The sequence below is a fragment of the Ochotona curzoniae genome, unplaced genomic scaffold (assembly GCF_017591425.1).
Source record: "Ochotona curzoniae isolate NIBS_2020 unplaced genomic scaffold, NIBS_Ocur_1.0 scaffold_2453, whole genome shotgun sequence".
Classification (NCBI taxonomy): Eukaryota; Metazoa; Chordata; class Mammalia; order Lagomorpha; family Ochotonidae; genus Ochotona; species Ochotona curzoniae.
The window spans coordinates 7,799,945-7,816,380 of record NW_024467094.1 but is presented as its reverse complement, the minus strand read 5'-3'; the positions used below and the strand labels follow the sequence as shown (position 1 = coordinate 7,816,380).

Here is a 16,436-nt window from a genome sequence, read left to right as displayed (position 1 = left end):
ACGGGGTGCAAGGAGCAGGCATCCCCGGAATCCGGCGGCTCAGCACCCGCCCCCGCGGGCATTCCCTCCGGGGCCGGTTGGCGGCCTGGCGGGCGGGATCGAAGGGCCGGGATGGAAGGCCCCGGCCGCCCCAGGCCGCAGACGTGAGGTCGGGCACACCTGGCGGGGCCGCATCCGGGCCGACGCGCCTGAGTCACCCGGCTCGGGCCGCCGGCCGGTCCAGCCCGTCCGCCCCGTCGCTCCGGTCGCCGGCTTCTCGCGGCTCCCGCCTCCAGCCCGGTGGGGACGGGCACGGGGGCGGGAGGCGGGGCGCCGGGGCGGGGCCGGGCCTTAAAGAGCCCTGGGCCGCTGCCCTTAGGCCACTTCCTGGGGGCGGAGAGGACCTCGGCCGCAGAGAGAGAGGCCAGCGGCACCGAATGCGGAGCCTCTGCCTGCTTCCAGAAGCTCCTTGGGACACTCCCAGCTCAGACGGAGCCTCGTTGCCCGCTTACCTCCAAACCCATACATCCGCTCTGGTCCGCTCCTCTGCCTCCATCCCCTGGGACCCGTGCCCGGAGCCAAGCCAGGCCTCCAACCGGCCCTGCCTGGACTCAACTACCGCGACATCGATCTGCCCAGGAACTCGGAAGCTGAGCCCTTCCAAGAGTTGGCCCAAGCTCACCACTGTCACCTGCTGATTGGATTCTGCAAAGCCACTGTTGGAAGATCTCGGAGGAATCGCCTGTCACCGCCAGGAAAGCTGCCTCCCCCTCCCTGACTGCGCTCTTCTCATCCCTTCTCTCCGTCTTTCCAGAACTTTTGTGCTGGAAGACAGCCCTCCACCCCCACCAGGGAAGTAGGGGTGAGCCCCACACTTCACCACCTTGTACCCGCGTCTGCATCTCCAGCCAGTTCTGACGGTCATCACCCAATTTTCTACACGCACACCCCCAAAAGTTCTTCCTTCCCTTCTCCTTCTGGTATCTTCTGTACCCCCAAAATTTCCCCTCCTCCCGTACCCTCCCCGGCCCCCTCCTTTGGGGGCCCAGTGACCCTGAATGTGGGGGGTACACTGTACTCCACCACTTTGGAGACCCTCACCCGCTTCCCAGACTCCATGCTGGGGGCCATGTTCAGGGCGGACACTCCTCTGCCGGCCAGCCTCAGCCCCCAAGGAGGGGGCCAGTACTTCATCGATAGGGATGGCAAGGCCTTCCGCCACATCCTCAATTTCCTGCGCCTGGGCCGCCTGGACCTACCCCGTGGCTATGGAGAAACTGCACTTCTCAAAGCTGAAGCCGACTTCTACCAGATCCGGCCCCTCCTGGATGCCCTGCGGGAGCTAGAGACTTCTCGGGGGACCCCGGCCCCCACAGCCGCCCTGCTGCATGCCGACGTGGACGGCAGCCCCCGCCTGGTGCACTTCTCTGCCCGCAGGGGTCCGCACCACTACGAGCTGAGCTCTGTGCAGGTGGATACCTTCCGGGCCAACCTCTTCTGCACCGACCCTGAGTGTCTGGGCGCCCTACGGGCCCGATTTGGAGTAGCTGAGGCGGACAGGGCAGGGGAGGGAGGCCCACATTTCCACCTGGAATGGGCCCCTCGCCCGGCAGAGCTCCCCGAAGCTGAGTATGGAAGACTGGGGCTGCAGCCACTGTGGACCGGGGGACCAGGGAACCCGCGGGAGGTGGTGGGCGCGTCGAGCTTCCTGGAAGAGGTGTTGCGGGTGGCCCTGGAGCACGGCTTCCGGCTGGACTCTGTCTTCCCTGACCCCGAAGACCTGCTCAATTCCCGCTCTCTGCGATTCATCCGGCACTGAAGACGGTAGCCCTGAACTCTGCGGGAAGGGACAGAAACAGGCGGCCATGGAAAGGAAAAGGCCCCCCTCCTCCTCTGGAGCCGTGAGGTGGTTCTGCTGTACCTGCTTGGAGCGGGGATGTGGGCGGGAGCCTGCTGAGCACTCAGGAGGAGCACTAGGGTATGGACCAGTGGTGCTGACCCTGGGCGGGGCAGGAATGTTTCCTCGGGCTGCTTCTGGCCCGAAGGCTGGGCACCTTCAGCATCTCCCATGGGTCTGGGCAAAAGGAGACAGCCTCTCTGTGCCCAGGCAGCTCCTGGAGGAACTCAACTTGGGTTGGAAGGTCTGAACATTCTGGAATACTGGGAAGGCAGGCTCTCTGCTGTATCCCAATTCAGCCTACAGAAGGAGGTAGAAGGGCCACACTCCACTCTAGGCTGGCTTAGAGGGGCTAGGAGAATCCCCATTAGCAATGGGGTTGGAGCCCCCACCACCACCTGGGCCCTGAAGGGCCCTGAAGTTCTTGCTTCCAAGATCCCATAATGATGATAGAGCCGGCTGACTGGGATACGGGGAGGGGAAGAAGACGTGGTCCTGCTCTGCCTTCCGGTGAGCGTGCGTGCGAGCGTGCATGTCAGCCAGCGCACTGTCTAGACGTGTGGGTCCCCGCAGCCAACTCCAGGCTCCATGATAGGCAGCCTGTGGTCTTACAAGCCCAGGCCCGCTGGGGCCGCCTCACCACTGCCAGATGCAGGTGTGTCTGTAAGCAGCTTCCTGGGTTAATCACAGGGCGTGTGTTTGTGTTTGTGTGTGTGTGTTGACGCGCTTGCCTCCTCAGGTCAGCAGGAGGGGCCTGCTGGGGTCTGAGTCACTCAGAGCTTCCTGGTGAGAGCTGCCGGAAGTCTCTGGGCTCCCCCCTGGCCTCCCAGGCCTGTGTGGGATTCAGTAAGGCAACCCATGGAGTGTTGCTCGGAGATGCTGGGGAAGGCCTGGGGCTGGCTAGGGCAAGGAGGGAGTTAGGGCAGGGGGTTGGATATGGGATTTGGGGGTCCCAGTGGATGAGTGGAGTACACACACAAAACTCCACTGGAGAAGCCACTCATTATTTATCACTGCTCTTGACTGACAAGAAAAAAAAAAACTAATAAAATTGCGTTTGGAAGCACACACTTATGAGGACTGTTGACGGCCAGGTTAAAATACTGGCTCTCTCACTTCTTCCAGACTCCATTTCCTTGTGCCCCAGTGATGAGCACTCACACGGTTCTGGAACATTCTAGAACTCACAAGTGTTCTGGAACACTCCAGAGGTCCCCAAGCAAAGGGCTGGAAGCAGGAGGAGGTTCAGTACGCCCAGGGTGGTGCCTGCTCCCCATCTCCCCCCATCCCCAGCAGGCCTCATGTGGAAACTGGCACTGGCTGGGGTACTCCTGGCAGCCACAAAGGCCTGTATCTTCTGCCGTCTCCCGGACAGAGACTTGTCAGGCCGACTGGCTCGGCTCCTCAGCCAGATGGAGCCCCAGTGGAAGGAGTGGGCCTCCCCAGACTTCTCAGCTTTTGCCCTGGGTGAGACCAGAGCTGAGGGCCAGCCACCATCACTCCACCTCCCAAGGGGGTGAGGGTGGCAGGTGGCTTCCTGGCTGTGTCGCCCATCCCATGTCCTTGGGCTCCTTGGTGTACCCCCAGCTTCTCCCCCTGGGAGAGTGGGGGCGGGGAAGTCTCTGGGCTGGTGGTGAGAGCCTCGCTAGCCTTGGGCTCTGCCTCTGCAGATGAGGTAACCATGAACAAGGTCACAGAGAAGACTCACAGGGTCCTGAGGGTCATCGGTGAGGCCAAGGGGAAGACAGGCAGGACAGAGGGACTTAGGACACCAAAGAGGGGGGATGGCAGCAGGGATGAAGATGGAGGGAGGGTGGTAGAGTCATGGAGGAGGGGTCCAGGGCGATTTCTCGCTTCTCTGCTTCCCCAGAGATCAAAAGGTCTCTTTCTCTCCTCCCGCCTTACTGGCAATGGCTGCAGAAGACTCAAATCCCTCAATACATCTGGGAAGGTACAGGTGCCCTGCTGGCTGAGGGGCAGGGGAGGGATGGCCAGGCTCTTAAGGACAGAGGCATGGTGGCCCAGCGGCTCATGCACCGCACCCCTGCCGGTCTCGTTTCAGCCCTCTGTGCTCCGGTCTGCCGTAAGTGGCGGGGGGGACGGGCCGTCGGGGCTGCAGACCCGGCCTGGCGGCCCGGCCGGGCATTGGGGCGGCGGGAAGGGGCGCGTCCCGGGCTTCCCCGCCATCGGCCCAGTGCCGCTCCAGCTGTCGCCTGCAGGGGGCAGCACAATCCTGTACAACTGCTCCACCTGCAAGGCTGCCGAGGTGCCCTGCTGGCCCCGCCATCGCTGCTACCCAGGTCCTGCCTACTCCCTCCACCCCTCCCAGCGATCCCACCCTGCCCACGTCCCCCAGATCACTGACTGACACCCGGGACCCCTCCAGGAAGTCATGATCTTTGGGAAGCCAGGATCCTGCTCCTGTCCATCTCTGGAGCTGCCTTGTTGATTGGTATTGTCATCCTGCAGGTGGAGTAAGTTGTGATGTCAGCATCTGGCAGAGGGGCGGCCTCCCTAGGGCCTCCCATTGCCCACCCTCCCTCACAGCCCCTTCCTCTCACCACCCCTCTGCCATCCTCTGCCTGCCCGCAGGTCCCGCCAGCTCCAAGCCGCGGGTGCCTGGTGAGACATATATCCTACCCCCAACCAAGAGGCAAGTACCCACAGCTTCCACATTTCCAGGAGGGGGGTCCCGCAAGCTCCCCCTCCCCCACCAAGTCCCAGTTTTCAGAGACCCTAAAATCGAGATGTACCCAGTACCCTAGTGTCAGATGGCCGCCAGGCACCCAGGCAATCATAGCTGGAAAGGCCTTCCCCTCTGGCCCTCTACCAATCCCACAGAGCAATCAGCCCTGCCAGGAAATTATCTACAGAAGGAAAGAATCCCCTCCCCTCCACCCCCACCACCTTCCCACCCTCATCCCCGCCCCCTTCTTTGTTCTTGGAAAGTGGGGGCCACTGCCCCAGAAGCTTCTCTGTCCTTCCTGCCCCCCCTACCCCATGACTGATTGGGAATCCCGGAATTGGAGACTTCTGGAGAACTCCGTCCCTCCCTCTGGAGTGAGACCACATCAGGCAGAGCCGCTGGCACAGGCTGTCCGCATTGTGTGAGCAGCAGCTCTGAGAAGCCAGGAGCCAACTCAACTCGTTGCTCAGTGGCCTCCACTTGCCTTGGCTCTCTCAAGGATCTGTCTGCGCCTTGGGGAGGGAGGATGGAGGATGGAGGAGCCTCCAGGTCCCCCTCCCCCATCCTCAACAAGGGCAGTGAGTCGGCAGTGTCCAGAGAGAAAGTGCTTTGACTGTTTTGCTGGGGGCAGGGAGGGCTGGGCCACTGACATTTGACGGTCAGAGATCTAGGACATTTCCTCGCTGCAAAGAAGTCTCCCCATGCAAGGTACTGAAGGCCTGGGGTGGAGAAGCTGGGGCCTTGGCTCCTTTGCCTGTCGGGAGGTGCTGGCTGGGGATGGGAGGTGACCTATGGCAAGTGGGGTCTGTTACCAGTGACAAGCCACTGTCACAGGTGACAGTTGTCACCTAGGGGCCCCTGGTTTTCAAAGCAGGGTCAAGGTTCCCATCCAGCTGCACCCTGGAGGCCTTGAGGGCGCAGAAGGGAGAAATTGCCGTGGGCCCTCCTCCATGACTCTACCAAAGGTGTCCACATTGGGTTGAGTGATGGCACAGCACAAGGGGCAGTGGTCAGCATGGCCTGAAGATGGAGGGGCATGAGAGCCTCTATGTGGGGTGGGTGTGGCGGTACCAGCGTCAAGCTGCTACATGCAAGGCATATGTCAAGTCTGGAGCACCGAGTCCGGCACCTTAGGAGGCAGCAGAAGATGTGCTTGGGTCCCCAGCACCCACGAAGAAGACCAGGATGGAGGCCCTGGCTCCTGACTTCAGGCTGGCCCAACGTGTTCTTGTCATTTGAAGAGTAAATCAGCAGATAGGAAGATTCCTCTCTGCCTTTTATGGATGAAAATAAATAAATATTTATAAAGGAACCAGTGTAGTAGGGACACTCCTACTCTGGGTTGGGGACTCATGAGAGGACTGTTTTGTTACAACTTCCAGTTCAATCCCTTTGTTTAATGCTTAAAAAACAAATTTAGGCTACCACACTAGGCCCAGTGTGGTAGCCTAGTGGCTAAAGTCCTCGCCTTGCTTGCACCCTGATCCCATATGGATGCTGGTTTCTGTCCTGGCGGCCCTGCTTCCCATCCAGCTCCCTGCTTGTGTCCTGGGAAAGCAGAGGATGTCCCAAAGCCTTGGGACCCTGCACCTACATGAAAGACCCAAAAGAAGCTCTTGGCTTGTAGCTTCAGATCGGCTCAGTTCTGGGAATTGCAGCCACTTGGAGAGTGAACCAGCAGACAAAAAATCTTTCTCTCTGTATCTCTGTAAATCTGCCTTTCCAATTAAAATAAATCTTTTTTTTAAAAGATTTATTTTTATTATTTTTTATTTGAAAGGTGGATATGCAGAGAGGAGAGACAGAGAGGAAGATCTTCCGTCCGATGATTCACTCCCCAAGTGAGTGCAATGGCCGATGCTATGCCGATCCAAAGCCAGGAGCCTCTTCTGGGTCTCCCACGTGGGTACAGGGTCCCAAAGCTTTGGGCTGTCCTCGACTGCTTTCCCAGGCCACAGGCAGGGAGCTGGAAGGGAAGCGGGGCTGCCGGGATAGAACCAGCGCCCATATGGGATCCCGGGCGTGCAAGGCAAGGACCTTAACCTCTTGCGCCACCGCACCGGGCCCTATAATAAATCTTTTAAAAATAATTAAATCTTTAAAAATTTTTATTTGAAAGTTACAGTTATACAAAGAAGAGGGAAAGATAGAAGCAGAGACAAGTCCAGATTTTTGTTCAGGCTGCTCTGCTTCTGATCCAGCTCCCTGCTAAGGAGCCTGGGAAGACAGCAGAGGATGGCTCAAGTCCTTGGGCCCTTACCTCCCATTGGGGGACCAGGATGAAATTTGTAGCTCCTGGCTTTGGCCTGACTCACAGCCCTGGCTGATGCAGTCATGTGAGAAGTAATTTAGAGGCCAGCACAGTGGCTCAGTTGGCTAATCCTTTACCTACAAGTGCTGACATCCCATACTGGTGCCAGCTTGTGTCCTGTCTGCACCACTTCCTATCTAACTGCTTTTGCATGGCCTGGGAAAGCAGCAGAGGGTGACCCAAGTGTTTGGGATCCTGTACCCACGTGGGAGACCTGGAAGAAGCTCCTGGTTCCTGGCTTCAGATTGGCATAGCTCCAGCCATTGTGGTCACTTGGGGAGTGAATCATCGGATGAAAGATTTTCCTCTCTGTTTCTCTTCTCTGTATACCTGACTTTGCAAAAAAATAAATAATTAAAAAAAAAGATTTATTTAAAAAATTTTACTTGAGTTAGAGAGCAAAAGAGCTTCAGTCTGCTGGTTCACTCCCCAAATGACCACAATGACTGGAACTGAGCCAACTGGAAGGCAGGAACCGGGAGCCTCCTCCAGGTCTTCCACGAGGGTGCAGGGACCCAAGGGTTTGGGCCATCCTCTGCTGCTTTCCCAAGCACACTGACAGGGAACTGGCTTAGAAGTGGTGCAGCTGGGACTGGAAACGGTGCCAGCGCCACAGGTGGAAGACTAGCTTGATATGCCACTGCATAGTGTGAGTCCTCCTCTCTTGCTTAGAGGCCTTCCCAGCTCCTCCCTCCTTTGAGGGCCTGGACCCAGCTCTGCTGACCCCGACTTCTAGCCTGTGCTGCCCCTGCTTCTCTGTGACCTGGGTCAGAGCTGTCCATACCTGGAACTGCCTCGACTCTCCAGCTGACTGGCGTCCCTGGTGCACCGGTCCTGACTCATCTTCCTCCCTGGTCCCTGCCCACTGCCCTGGGCAGCTGCAACACCTGCCAGGCCACACACACACACACACACCCTCTGCCTCCTCCACACGCCCCAGGCCCACTTCAGAGTCATCAGTGTGTGCTCTACCTGTTGCTGTTCTGTTTCCTGGGACCTGGTGCCCGTGTACCTGGAATTCCATCTCTCAGCGCTGCCCACTCAGCCCCGCCCCAACAGCGGCACTGAATCACGGGGAGTTACTCAAATACTTGGTGTTTCCCTGCCTTTGTCCGGGCTTGGTCCTAGGCCTCCACACTCCTCCCCCTGGCTTTGAACAATTCCTTTTGCAGGCCTGGGGGCGGGGAAGTTCATCCCAGACATCCCACCGCACTCTTGTGGCACCTGCTACATCAGGCCTTACCCATCTTCCCTTTAGACCAGGGATGGGAGACCTAGCCCATGGGCCACGTGAAGCATTGGGTTTAGTTCGGCCAGGGTAGCCTTAGGTAGGACTAGGTATCCAGTGGATCTAGAGCAGGCCCATTTAACTTATTTTATTTTATTTTTAAATTGGAAAGTCAAATATACAGAGAGGAGAGACAGAGAGAGGAAAATCTTCCGTCCAATGGCTCACTCCCAGTGGCTGCAACAGCCAGAGCTGAGCCGATCCAAAGCCAGGAGCCAGGAATTTCTTCTGGGTCTCCCAGGCGGGTACAGGGTCCCAAGGTTTTGGGCTGTCCTCATCTGCTTTCCCAGGTCAAAAGTGGGGAGCTGGAAAGGAAGTGGAGTAGCTGGGACACGAACTGGCATTCATATAGAATCCCAACATGTGCAAGGCAAGGACTTTAGCCACTGGGCTACCGCACCCGGCATGAGCAGGCTTGTTTTGCAGTTGATGATTTTGACAATGGTCGGTCCCCTGGCCTGCTGGACTAGGCACTGCCCTGTTAAGTCACTCACTGCCCCCCAGGTTGTTCTCTTCTCTCACAGCACCTGGGACAACACACAGAACAGAAAGTGGCCCTGACAGCTCTCACACCTTCTCAAGCCCTGGGACACACAGCCAGCTGGCGAGCGCTGCACGGTCCGCAGTTCTCCGTGCTGCTGCCTGACTGCCTTTTCCAGCACTGGAGAATGGCTTGGCAGGACAAGGCTGGGTTCTCTTTTTCTTAATTCTTTTTTCCTTCCTTCCTTCCTTCCTTCCTTCCTTCCTTCCTTCCTTCCTTCCTTCCTTCCTTCCTTCCTTTCTTCCTTCCTTCCCTTCTCTTTCTCTCTTTGTCTTTCAATTTATTTGAGGAACCAGTACCGTGACTCAACTGGCTAATCCTCTACCTGCAAGTGCCAACATCCCATTTGGGCACCAGTTCATGTCCTGGCTGCTCCATTTCCCATCCAGCTCCCTGCTTGTGGCCTGGGAAAGCAGTCGAGGATGGCCCAAAATCTTGGGACCTGCATATGTCAGGCCTACTTCCCACTGTGAGAAGACAGACCACGTGTCACGAGCTAAGGATGGAATCTTGTGCCTGCCTAATGGAACTTCCCAAAACCCCAAAACTACATACTCTGGGGAGCTTCCAGTTTGCCAAGAAAGTGCTGAGACACAGCCTTTAGCTGGCAAGGTCTGCGCTCACGCCAGGTCGTGCCAGGAGCAAATAGTAGGACGCATGTCCGGGGGTGTCTGCAGGCCTCATGGGGATGTCCCCATGGGAAGAAGACCCCTACTTCGAGTTTCATAAGACTCAAGTCTGGGGAAAGCTGCTTTTTCTCAGGCCCAGCACAGTGGCCAAGCGGCTGAAGTCCTCGCCTTGAACGCTCCAGGATCCCATATGGGTGCCAATTCTAATCCCGGCAGCTTCCCATCCAGCTCCCTGCTTATGGGAAAGCAGTCGAGAGAGCCCAAAGCCTTGGGACCCTGCACACGCTTGGGAGATCCGGAAGAAGCTCCTGGATTCTGGCTTCAGATTGGTTTAGCTCTGGCTGTTATGACCACTTAGGGAATGAGCCACTGGACAGAAGATCTTTATCTCTGTCTCTCCTTTTCTCTGTAAGTCAGCCTTTCCAATGAAATTTAAAAATTAAAAAAAAAAAAAAAAGATGGGCCCGGCACGATAGCGTAGCAGTTAAGGTCCTCACCTTGGACACGCCGGGATTCTATATGGTTGTCGGTTCTAATCCTGGCCGACCTGCTTCACTTCCCATCCAGCTCCCTGCTCGTGGCCTGGGAAAGCAGTCAAGGTCAGCCCAAAGCCTTGGGACGCTGCACTCATGTGGGAGACCTGGAGGAGGTCCAGGCTACTGGGTTCAGGTTGGCTCAGCTCTGGCCATTGTGGTCACTTGGGCAATGAATCAGCAAATGCAAGATCGTCCTCTCTGTCTTTCCTCCTCTCTTTATACCTGAATTTCCAATAAAAATAAATAAATAAATATTCAAGGTAGGCAATAGTTCGTGTCCCAGCTGCTCCACTTGCCATTCAGCTCCCTGCAATGGCCTGGGAAAGCAGTAGATCAGGATGGGCCAAAGTGTTGGGATCCTGCACCCACTGACTCCTGGCTTCGGATAGGCACAGCACTGGTCATTGTCCCCACCTTGGGAGTGAAACAGCAGATGGAAGATCTTTCTTTTTCTTTCTTTTTTTTTTTTTTTAAAGATTTATTTACTTTATTGCAAAGTCATACAGAGAGGAGGAGAGAGAGAGAGGAAGCTCTTCTGTCCCATGATTCACTCCCCAAGTGAGCGCAACGGCCGATGCTATGCCGATCCGAAGCCAGGAGCCTCTTCCGGGTCTCCGGGGTGCAGGGTCCCAAAGCTTTGGGCTGTCCTCGACTGCTTTCCCAGGCCACAGGCAGGGAGCTGGAAGGGAAGCGGGGCTGCTGGGATTAGAACCAGCGCCCATATGGGATCCCGGGCGTGCAAGGCGAGGACCTTAACCACTTGCGCCACCGCACCGGGCCCGACCCTCCCATTTTTAAAAAGAGAAATTAACCTTCGACAAGCCCGCATGCTTAGAGCATGCACTCTGCAGGCCGCTGATAGACGCCGACGCACATGGAATCCTCGGCACAGCGAAGGAACACAGTGTTAACACAGTGTGAATGCAGTGGGGAGCACAGTGATGAACTTGTTAGAGATGAATTAACCAAGAGCATGAGTCATCACACAGAGCTGAATTTTTATCATTGTGGCAGGGCAGCCATCATCTCGCAGGATCAAGCACCAAAACAAAGAAAGTGAGAGTTTCTTTTTTTTTTTTAAGCTTTATTTATTTATTTATTTATCGGAAAGGCGGACATACAGAGGAGGAGAGGCAGAGAGGAAGATCCTCTGTCTGCTGGCTCACTCCCCAAGCAGCCACAAAGGCCGAAGCTGAGCCAATCGGAAGCCAGGAGCCAGGAGCTCCTCTGGATCTCCCACGCAGGTGCAGGGTCCCGAGGCTTTGGGCCGTCCTCGACTGCTTTCCCAGGCCACAAGCAGGGAGCTGGATGGGAAGCAGGGCAGCCGGGACTAGAACCAGTACCCATATGGGATCCCAGCGCGTTCAAGGCAAGGAGCCTAATCATTATGCTATTGCGCCGGGCCCAAAAGTGAGAGTTTCTATGCTTTTACAAAAAGATAGAACCAGTGGAAGGAAAGCAGGTGTGTGGAGCACACATTAGCTGAGTTTTCACAAGTTCAGAGCAGCCCATAACGGTTCCAAGCAAAGGACAGGTAAGTAGCTCTCCTGTGGGAAGAAGACATCAGGCAACATTCCAAGAGACAACAAAGCATCAGTGTCTGGGGTCAGGCCTTTGCATGACTCCAGGCCTCGTACAGCCTTGCTGGCACACAGGGTGTCCTCTGCTTTAACCACTGCCTTGGACTGTCTGCCAGGCATCCTCCTGTGAGCACGGTGAGGAACATGGCGGCCTCCGAGCTCCCTGAACTCCTCGCTAAGCCATTGTTTCCCTCCCCGCCTTTCCCAGGCCACTCCCACTCAGCTTCCCTCACTCCTACCCGCCCTTCCTAGACTTCTGTATGATGGAACCACGCAGTATGGCTGTCTTTTCCTGAGTGAGAGGGTTTTACAATTTCTCCATAATATGTGTGTGTGTCACGGGTCCGCACCCTTGTTCCTGCTGACTCACATTCCAGTGTACGGATGTCTCGCAACTTGGCCATTCACCAGTGGGCTGTGCCCACTTTATAGCTCTTGCAAATGAAGCTGGAATAAACAGTTGAGCTCAGGTCTTGGCGGGGTGTGGATTTACATTTTTTCATTTTTCTTGGGTAAACACCAAGGGATACAATGTCTGGGTTGTATGGCAAGTACGTTTAACTTTTTAAGAAGCCAACACATTGTTTTATGGAATGGTTTTACCACTTCAACCTCTGACCCACAGCCTGAGAGCTCTGCTTGCTCTGCATCTTCAGGAACACTTTGAAAAGTTTTGGGCCCGGTGGTGTGGCGTAACGGCTAAAGTCCTTGCCTTGCATGCCCGGGATCCCACATGGGTGCCGGTTCTAATTCCGGCAGCTCCACTTCCCATCTAGCTCCCTGCTTGTGGCCTGAAAAGCAGTCGAGGACGGCCCAAAGCCTTGGGACTTTGCACCTGTGTGGGAGACTTGGAGGAGGTCCCTGGCTCCTGGCTTCGGATTGGTACAGTATCGGCTGTTGTGGTCTCTTGGGGGGTGAATCATATGATGGAAGATCATCCTCTCTGTCTCTCCTCCTCTCTGTATGTTTGACTTTCCAATATAAATAAATAAATAAATACAAATTTTTATTGAGGAGCCAGGTGTCCATAGCATACGAGGCTAAGCCTCCGTCTGCAGCATCTGCAACCCAAAGCGTCACCAGTTTGTTTCCCAGCTAGCTGCTCCACTTCCGATCCAGCTCCCTGCTAATGTGCCTGGGAAAGCAGCAGACGATGGTCCAATTCCTTGGGACCCTGCACTCACATGGAAGACCCAGGAAAAGCTCCTGGTTCCTGGCTTCAGATCAGCTCAGCTCTGACTAGTGTGGCCATCTGGGAAATGAATCAGCAGATAGAAGGTTCTTGATCTTTCTCTCCATAACTCTGCCTTTCCATTAAAAAGAAAAAGAAAAAAGCAACAGGAACTGATGCAATGACACAGCAGGCTAATCCTCCGCCTGCTGGCACTGGCATCCCATATGGGCATCAGCTGCTCCACTTCTGATCCAGCTCTCTGCTTACAGCCTGGAAAAGCAGCAGACGATGGCCCAAGTGTTTGGGGCCCTGCACTCACCTGTGAGATCAAGAAGAAGCTGCTGGCTCCTGGCTTCAGATTGGCTCTGATCTGGCTGTGGCGGCTGTTTGGGGAGTGAGCCAGTATATGGAAGACCTCTCACTTTCTGTATGTGTGTGTGTGTTGTTGTTGTTCTCTCTGTAAATTTACCTTTCAAATAAAAATAAATCTATATATATGTGTGTGTGTGTATATATAGAGTGCATATATGTATATATATGTATGTATATGTGGATATATATATATAGAGAGAGAGAGCAGAATAAATAGGAAGGAATCCATATAGAGAGATAATCTTAACAAATCACAAAATATCAAGAGTCATCTTAGGGCCCGGTGCAGTGGCCTAGTGGCTAAAGTCCTCTCCTTGAACGCGCCAGGATCCCATATGGGCACCAGTTGTAATCCCAGTGGCCCTGCTTCCCATCCAGCTCCCTGCTTGTGGCCTGGGAAAGTAAAGGACTACCCAAAGCCTTGGGACCCTGCACCTGAGTGGGAGACCTGGAAGAGGCTCCTGGCTCCTGGCTTCGGATCGGCCATTGTGGTCACTGTGGAGTGAATCATTGGATGGAAGATCTTCCTCCCTGTCTCTCCTTCTCTCTGTAAATCTGCCTTTCCAATAAAATAAATAAATCTTTTTAAAAAGTATTTATTGTCATCTCGAGCCGCTGGTTCACTCTCTAAATGCCTGCAACAGCCAGAGCTGGGCCAGACCAGGACTAGGAGCTCGGAACTCCATCTGCATCTCGCGTGTGGGTGGCAGAGCCGGGTTCTTGGGCCATCCCCTCCTGCCTCCCGATGTGCTCACGGCAGGAAGCTGGCATCAGAAGTGCAACAGGGACCAGACTTTGAACAGGGGCTATGAGATGCGTGCAATTCAAGCAGGGTCTCAGTGCGCAAGCGCCGGTCCCTGAGCATACTTCTTTGGGACCAAGCCGCATCGTCTGTCATGCGCAGACACTGTTCTCTGGTCTTACAACCCTGGGGTGGGCAAGGCACTCAGATCTCAGACAATCAGTGATACCAGCTGTGGAGCCAGCAGTCACGGCACCCGCAGCCAGCTCGCTGGAGGAGGGCAAGGGAATTGGCAAGAAAACAATACAACAGAACTGTATTAAGATTTTCCTATCAATGCTGCAACATTCTTGAGCCTGTTTACAAGAAGGGAGCTCCCACACACCCCCTTCCAGAGGCCCTGGGGGCAGCTGCTGGATCCAGGCACCCTTTCCTAGGCCAGGAGGCAGCTGGCCCATGGTTTCTTCAGGGCCCCAGGGTGAGTCCCCCCACACCTGCGCACAAGGCCCGGAAGTTTGCAGGGTGGGATAGGGGTACCCCAAGATACACAGTGATTTCATGCTTAATGTGAAGTTCTGCCCAGGCCTGGGGGGTGCCTCAGTGCACCTTTGCACCCATTCGCCCTGGCCTGGCCCCACTCCCAAAGCCCCCCTCCCCTGCACTCCCTGGCATTTCTACAGGTGCTGGACGGGTGCTGGGAACGCGTGGGGTGGGGAATGGGTCAGCCTCAGGCTTCCAGGACCTGGGTAGCACATCTCCATCGCTGCTCAGTCACCCACGGGTAGGGGCCCGGCTGTGTGCAGCCCTCCTGGTCAGACCCCAGAGAAGGGGAGGGAGGGCTGGTAAGTGGGGGTGAGGCGCGCGGGCTCAGGGACACAGCAGGGAGGGGTCCGGGGGTGACCTGGCCCGAGGAGGGAGGGGCCGCCCCCGCAGCTATCTGGAAACAGGAGGCGCGGCCCTGGCCAGCCTCGGGCCTGGGCTAGCCGGTCCCGCCCTCCTCCGCCTGGGATCCCGCCCTCCTCGGGATTTTAGCCCCGGCAGCCCTGGGAGGTTCCTTAGCTGCCGCTTCCGCCTTGGGCAGGTGAGGGTCGGGACCCAGCTGGCGCGTCCTGCGCTGGGGCCAGCCAGCCGCTGAGGCTGTTGCTTGGGGTGGGGGTGCATCGGCGGGGTGCAGGGCCTTCCGGCGGGGGCCAAGCTTCCTCCTGCTCTTCCTGCTCTGAGATTTGTCCCCTTCCCACCTTACCTGTCTCGCGGGGTGATCGCAGAACCTGGGCTCTCTCCTTCCGCAGTGGACACCACTTCTGCTTTCTCCCTCGCTTCACTTATAAAGTGGGCAAGGTGGCTGACTGCTGGATGTGTGTAAAGGAGAGTGGTTGTGCCGCCCGCCGTGGCCCAGGGGCACCTCGAGCCATGTTTAATAAGGTTGGAGGAGTTACCTGGGCGCCGCTGTAGGCTGTGAGTCAGCTGTGCCTGGGGGTGGGGGTGCAGGTGAGTGTGGAGCTGGTGCACCCAGCTTCTGCTGCTCCGAGGTGGCTTTCCCAGTAGGACCCGTGCTTAGGCAGCACTTAAAAAGTGTTGTGGCAAGAAGAGGGGTGGTCCAAGGGGCGGTGACCCTGGGCCTATCTGGGATGACTGCATCTGTGTAAGCCAGGTGTGAGTGGACACCATGTCTTGATGCGTGTGTCTGCTGTGTGTTTTGTTTAGGTCTGCCAGGGCATTTCCAAAAAGTCCTATTATGGAAAAAGTGTGGATTGGCTTTTAACATTTTTGCACCAAAACAAAAGTAGTTTTTTTTTTTTTTCATTTAATGTTCCCATAAACTTTTAATTCTTTTCATTAAAAAAATCAGTTTTATTTATTTGAAAGGCAGTGACAGGGAAAGACAGAAACACAAAGAAAGATCTTTCATCTATTTGCTTACTCCCAAATGGCTACAACAACCAGGGTTGGCCTAGCCTGAAGGCAGGAGGAGTCTGGAACTCCCTCTGGGACTCCCACGGAGGCGACAGGGACCCAAATACTGGGCCATTATCTACTGCCTTCCCGGTACATTAGCAGGGAGCTGGATGAGAAGTGGAGCACCGGGGAGTTGAACTGGTGCCCCCATATGGGATGCTGGTATCACAGGCGGCAGTTGAACTCTCTGTGCCACAATGCTGGCTCCCCTCCACACACCCTTGTAAATGAAGGGTGTGTGGGCATTAGGTGGCCGCGTGCTGGCATGTGTCAGCTGGATGTGTAAGAAGATGTGCATCTGCGTGTCTTGGGCATGTTCTGCAACGGGTGTATATGTAAGTGTGTGTGTCTACTACATGCATGTGGCATAATATATGGCCAGTGTGTCTGGACAACTAAGATATATGTGAGGAAGGCAGTGACTCAGGTGTGAATGTGTGTGTAGTGCTAGAGCTTGGGTGGTGTATCTGGCTGGTCAGACATCGAGACCACATGCCATGATGTGCCAGCCTCCCTGTGGTATATCCTATGAGCAGCTGGGAGACTGAGGTCTCAGGGGCGTGGGCGTGGGGGACAAGGAGGCCTTGGGCTGCAGGATGCCCTCCTTGGAGGGCTGTGTGTGGCAGTGGCAAAGACCCAGGCTGGTTCCCTGTGCACCTGTTGCTAGGAATGTGTGCATCCTAGGCCTGGGCAAGCCCATGTGGAGGAAGGTGCCTTGGTCCCCAGGGCTCCTCCTGCCACCAAC

The 16,436-nt window shown here is 55.9% G+C and overlaps 2 protein-coding genes across 2 annotated transcripts; both read left to right on the top strand.

Moving 5' to 3' along the window:
* Window positions 1–760: 760 nt before the first annotated feature.
* KCTD11 (potassium channel tetramerization domain containing 11) lies at window positions 761–2,796 on the top strand. The gene has a single exon (XM_041000786.1). It carries the CDS (start codon window positions 1,097–1,099, stop codon window positions 1,796–1,798), a length of 702 nt encoding a protein of 233 aa, XP_040856720.1. The 5' UTR covers window positions 761–1,096; the 3' UTR covers window positions 1,799–2,796.
* Window positions 2,797–3,177: 381 nt separating this feature from the next.
* Window positions 3,178–4,354, top strand: TMEM95 (transmembrane protein 95). Its single transcript, XM_041001733.1, has 6 exons — window positions 3,178–3,343; window positions 3,547–3,603; window positions 3,747–3,827; window positions 3,939–3,959; window positions 4,096–4,176; window positions 4,263–4,354. Exons 1-6 carry the CDS (start codon window positions 3,178–3,180, stop codon window positions 4,352–4,354), a joined length of 498 nt encoding a protein of 165 aa, XP_040857667.1.
* Window positions 4,355–16,436: the final 12,082 nt, after the last annotated feature.

Coding starts and splice junctions, on each gene's coding strand:
- KCTD11 (XM_041000786.1), top strand. CDS start 1,097: ATGCTGGGGGCCATGTTCAGGGCGGACACTCCTCTGCCGGCCAGCCTC.
- TMEM95 (XM_041001733.1), top strand. CDS start 3,178: ATGTGGAAACTGGCACTGGCTGGGGTACTCCTGGCAGCCACAAAGGCC. Junction 3,344..3,546: donor CTTCTCAGCTTTTGCCCTGG/GTGAGACCAGAG, acceptor CTGCCTCTGCAG/ATGAGGTAACCATGAACAAG. Junction 3,960..4,095: donor CCTCTGTGCTCCGGTCTGCC/GTAAGTGGCGGG, acceptor TGTCGCCTGCAG/GGGGCAGCACAATCCTGTAC.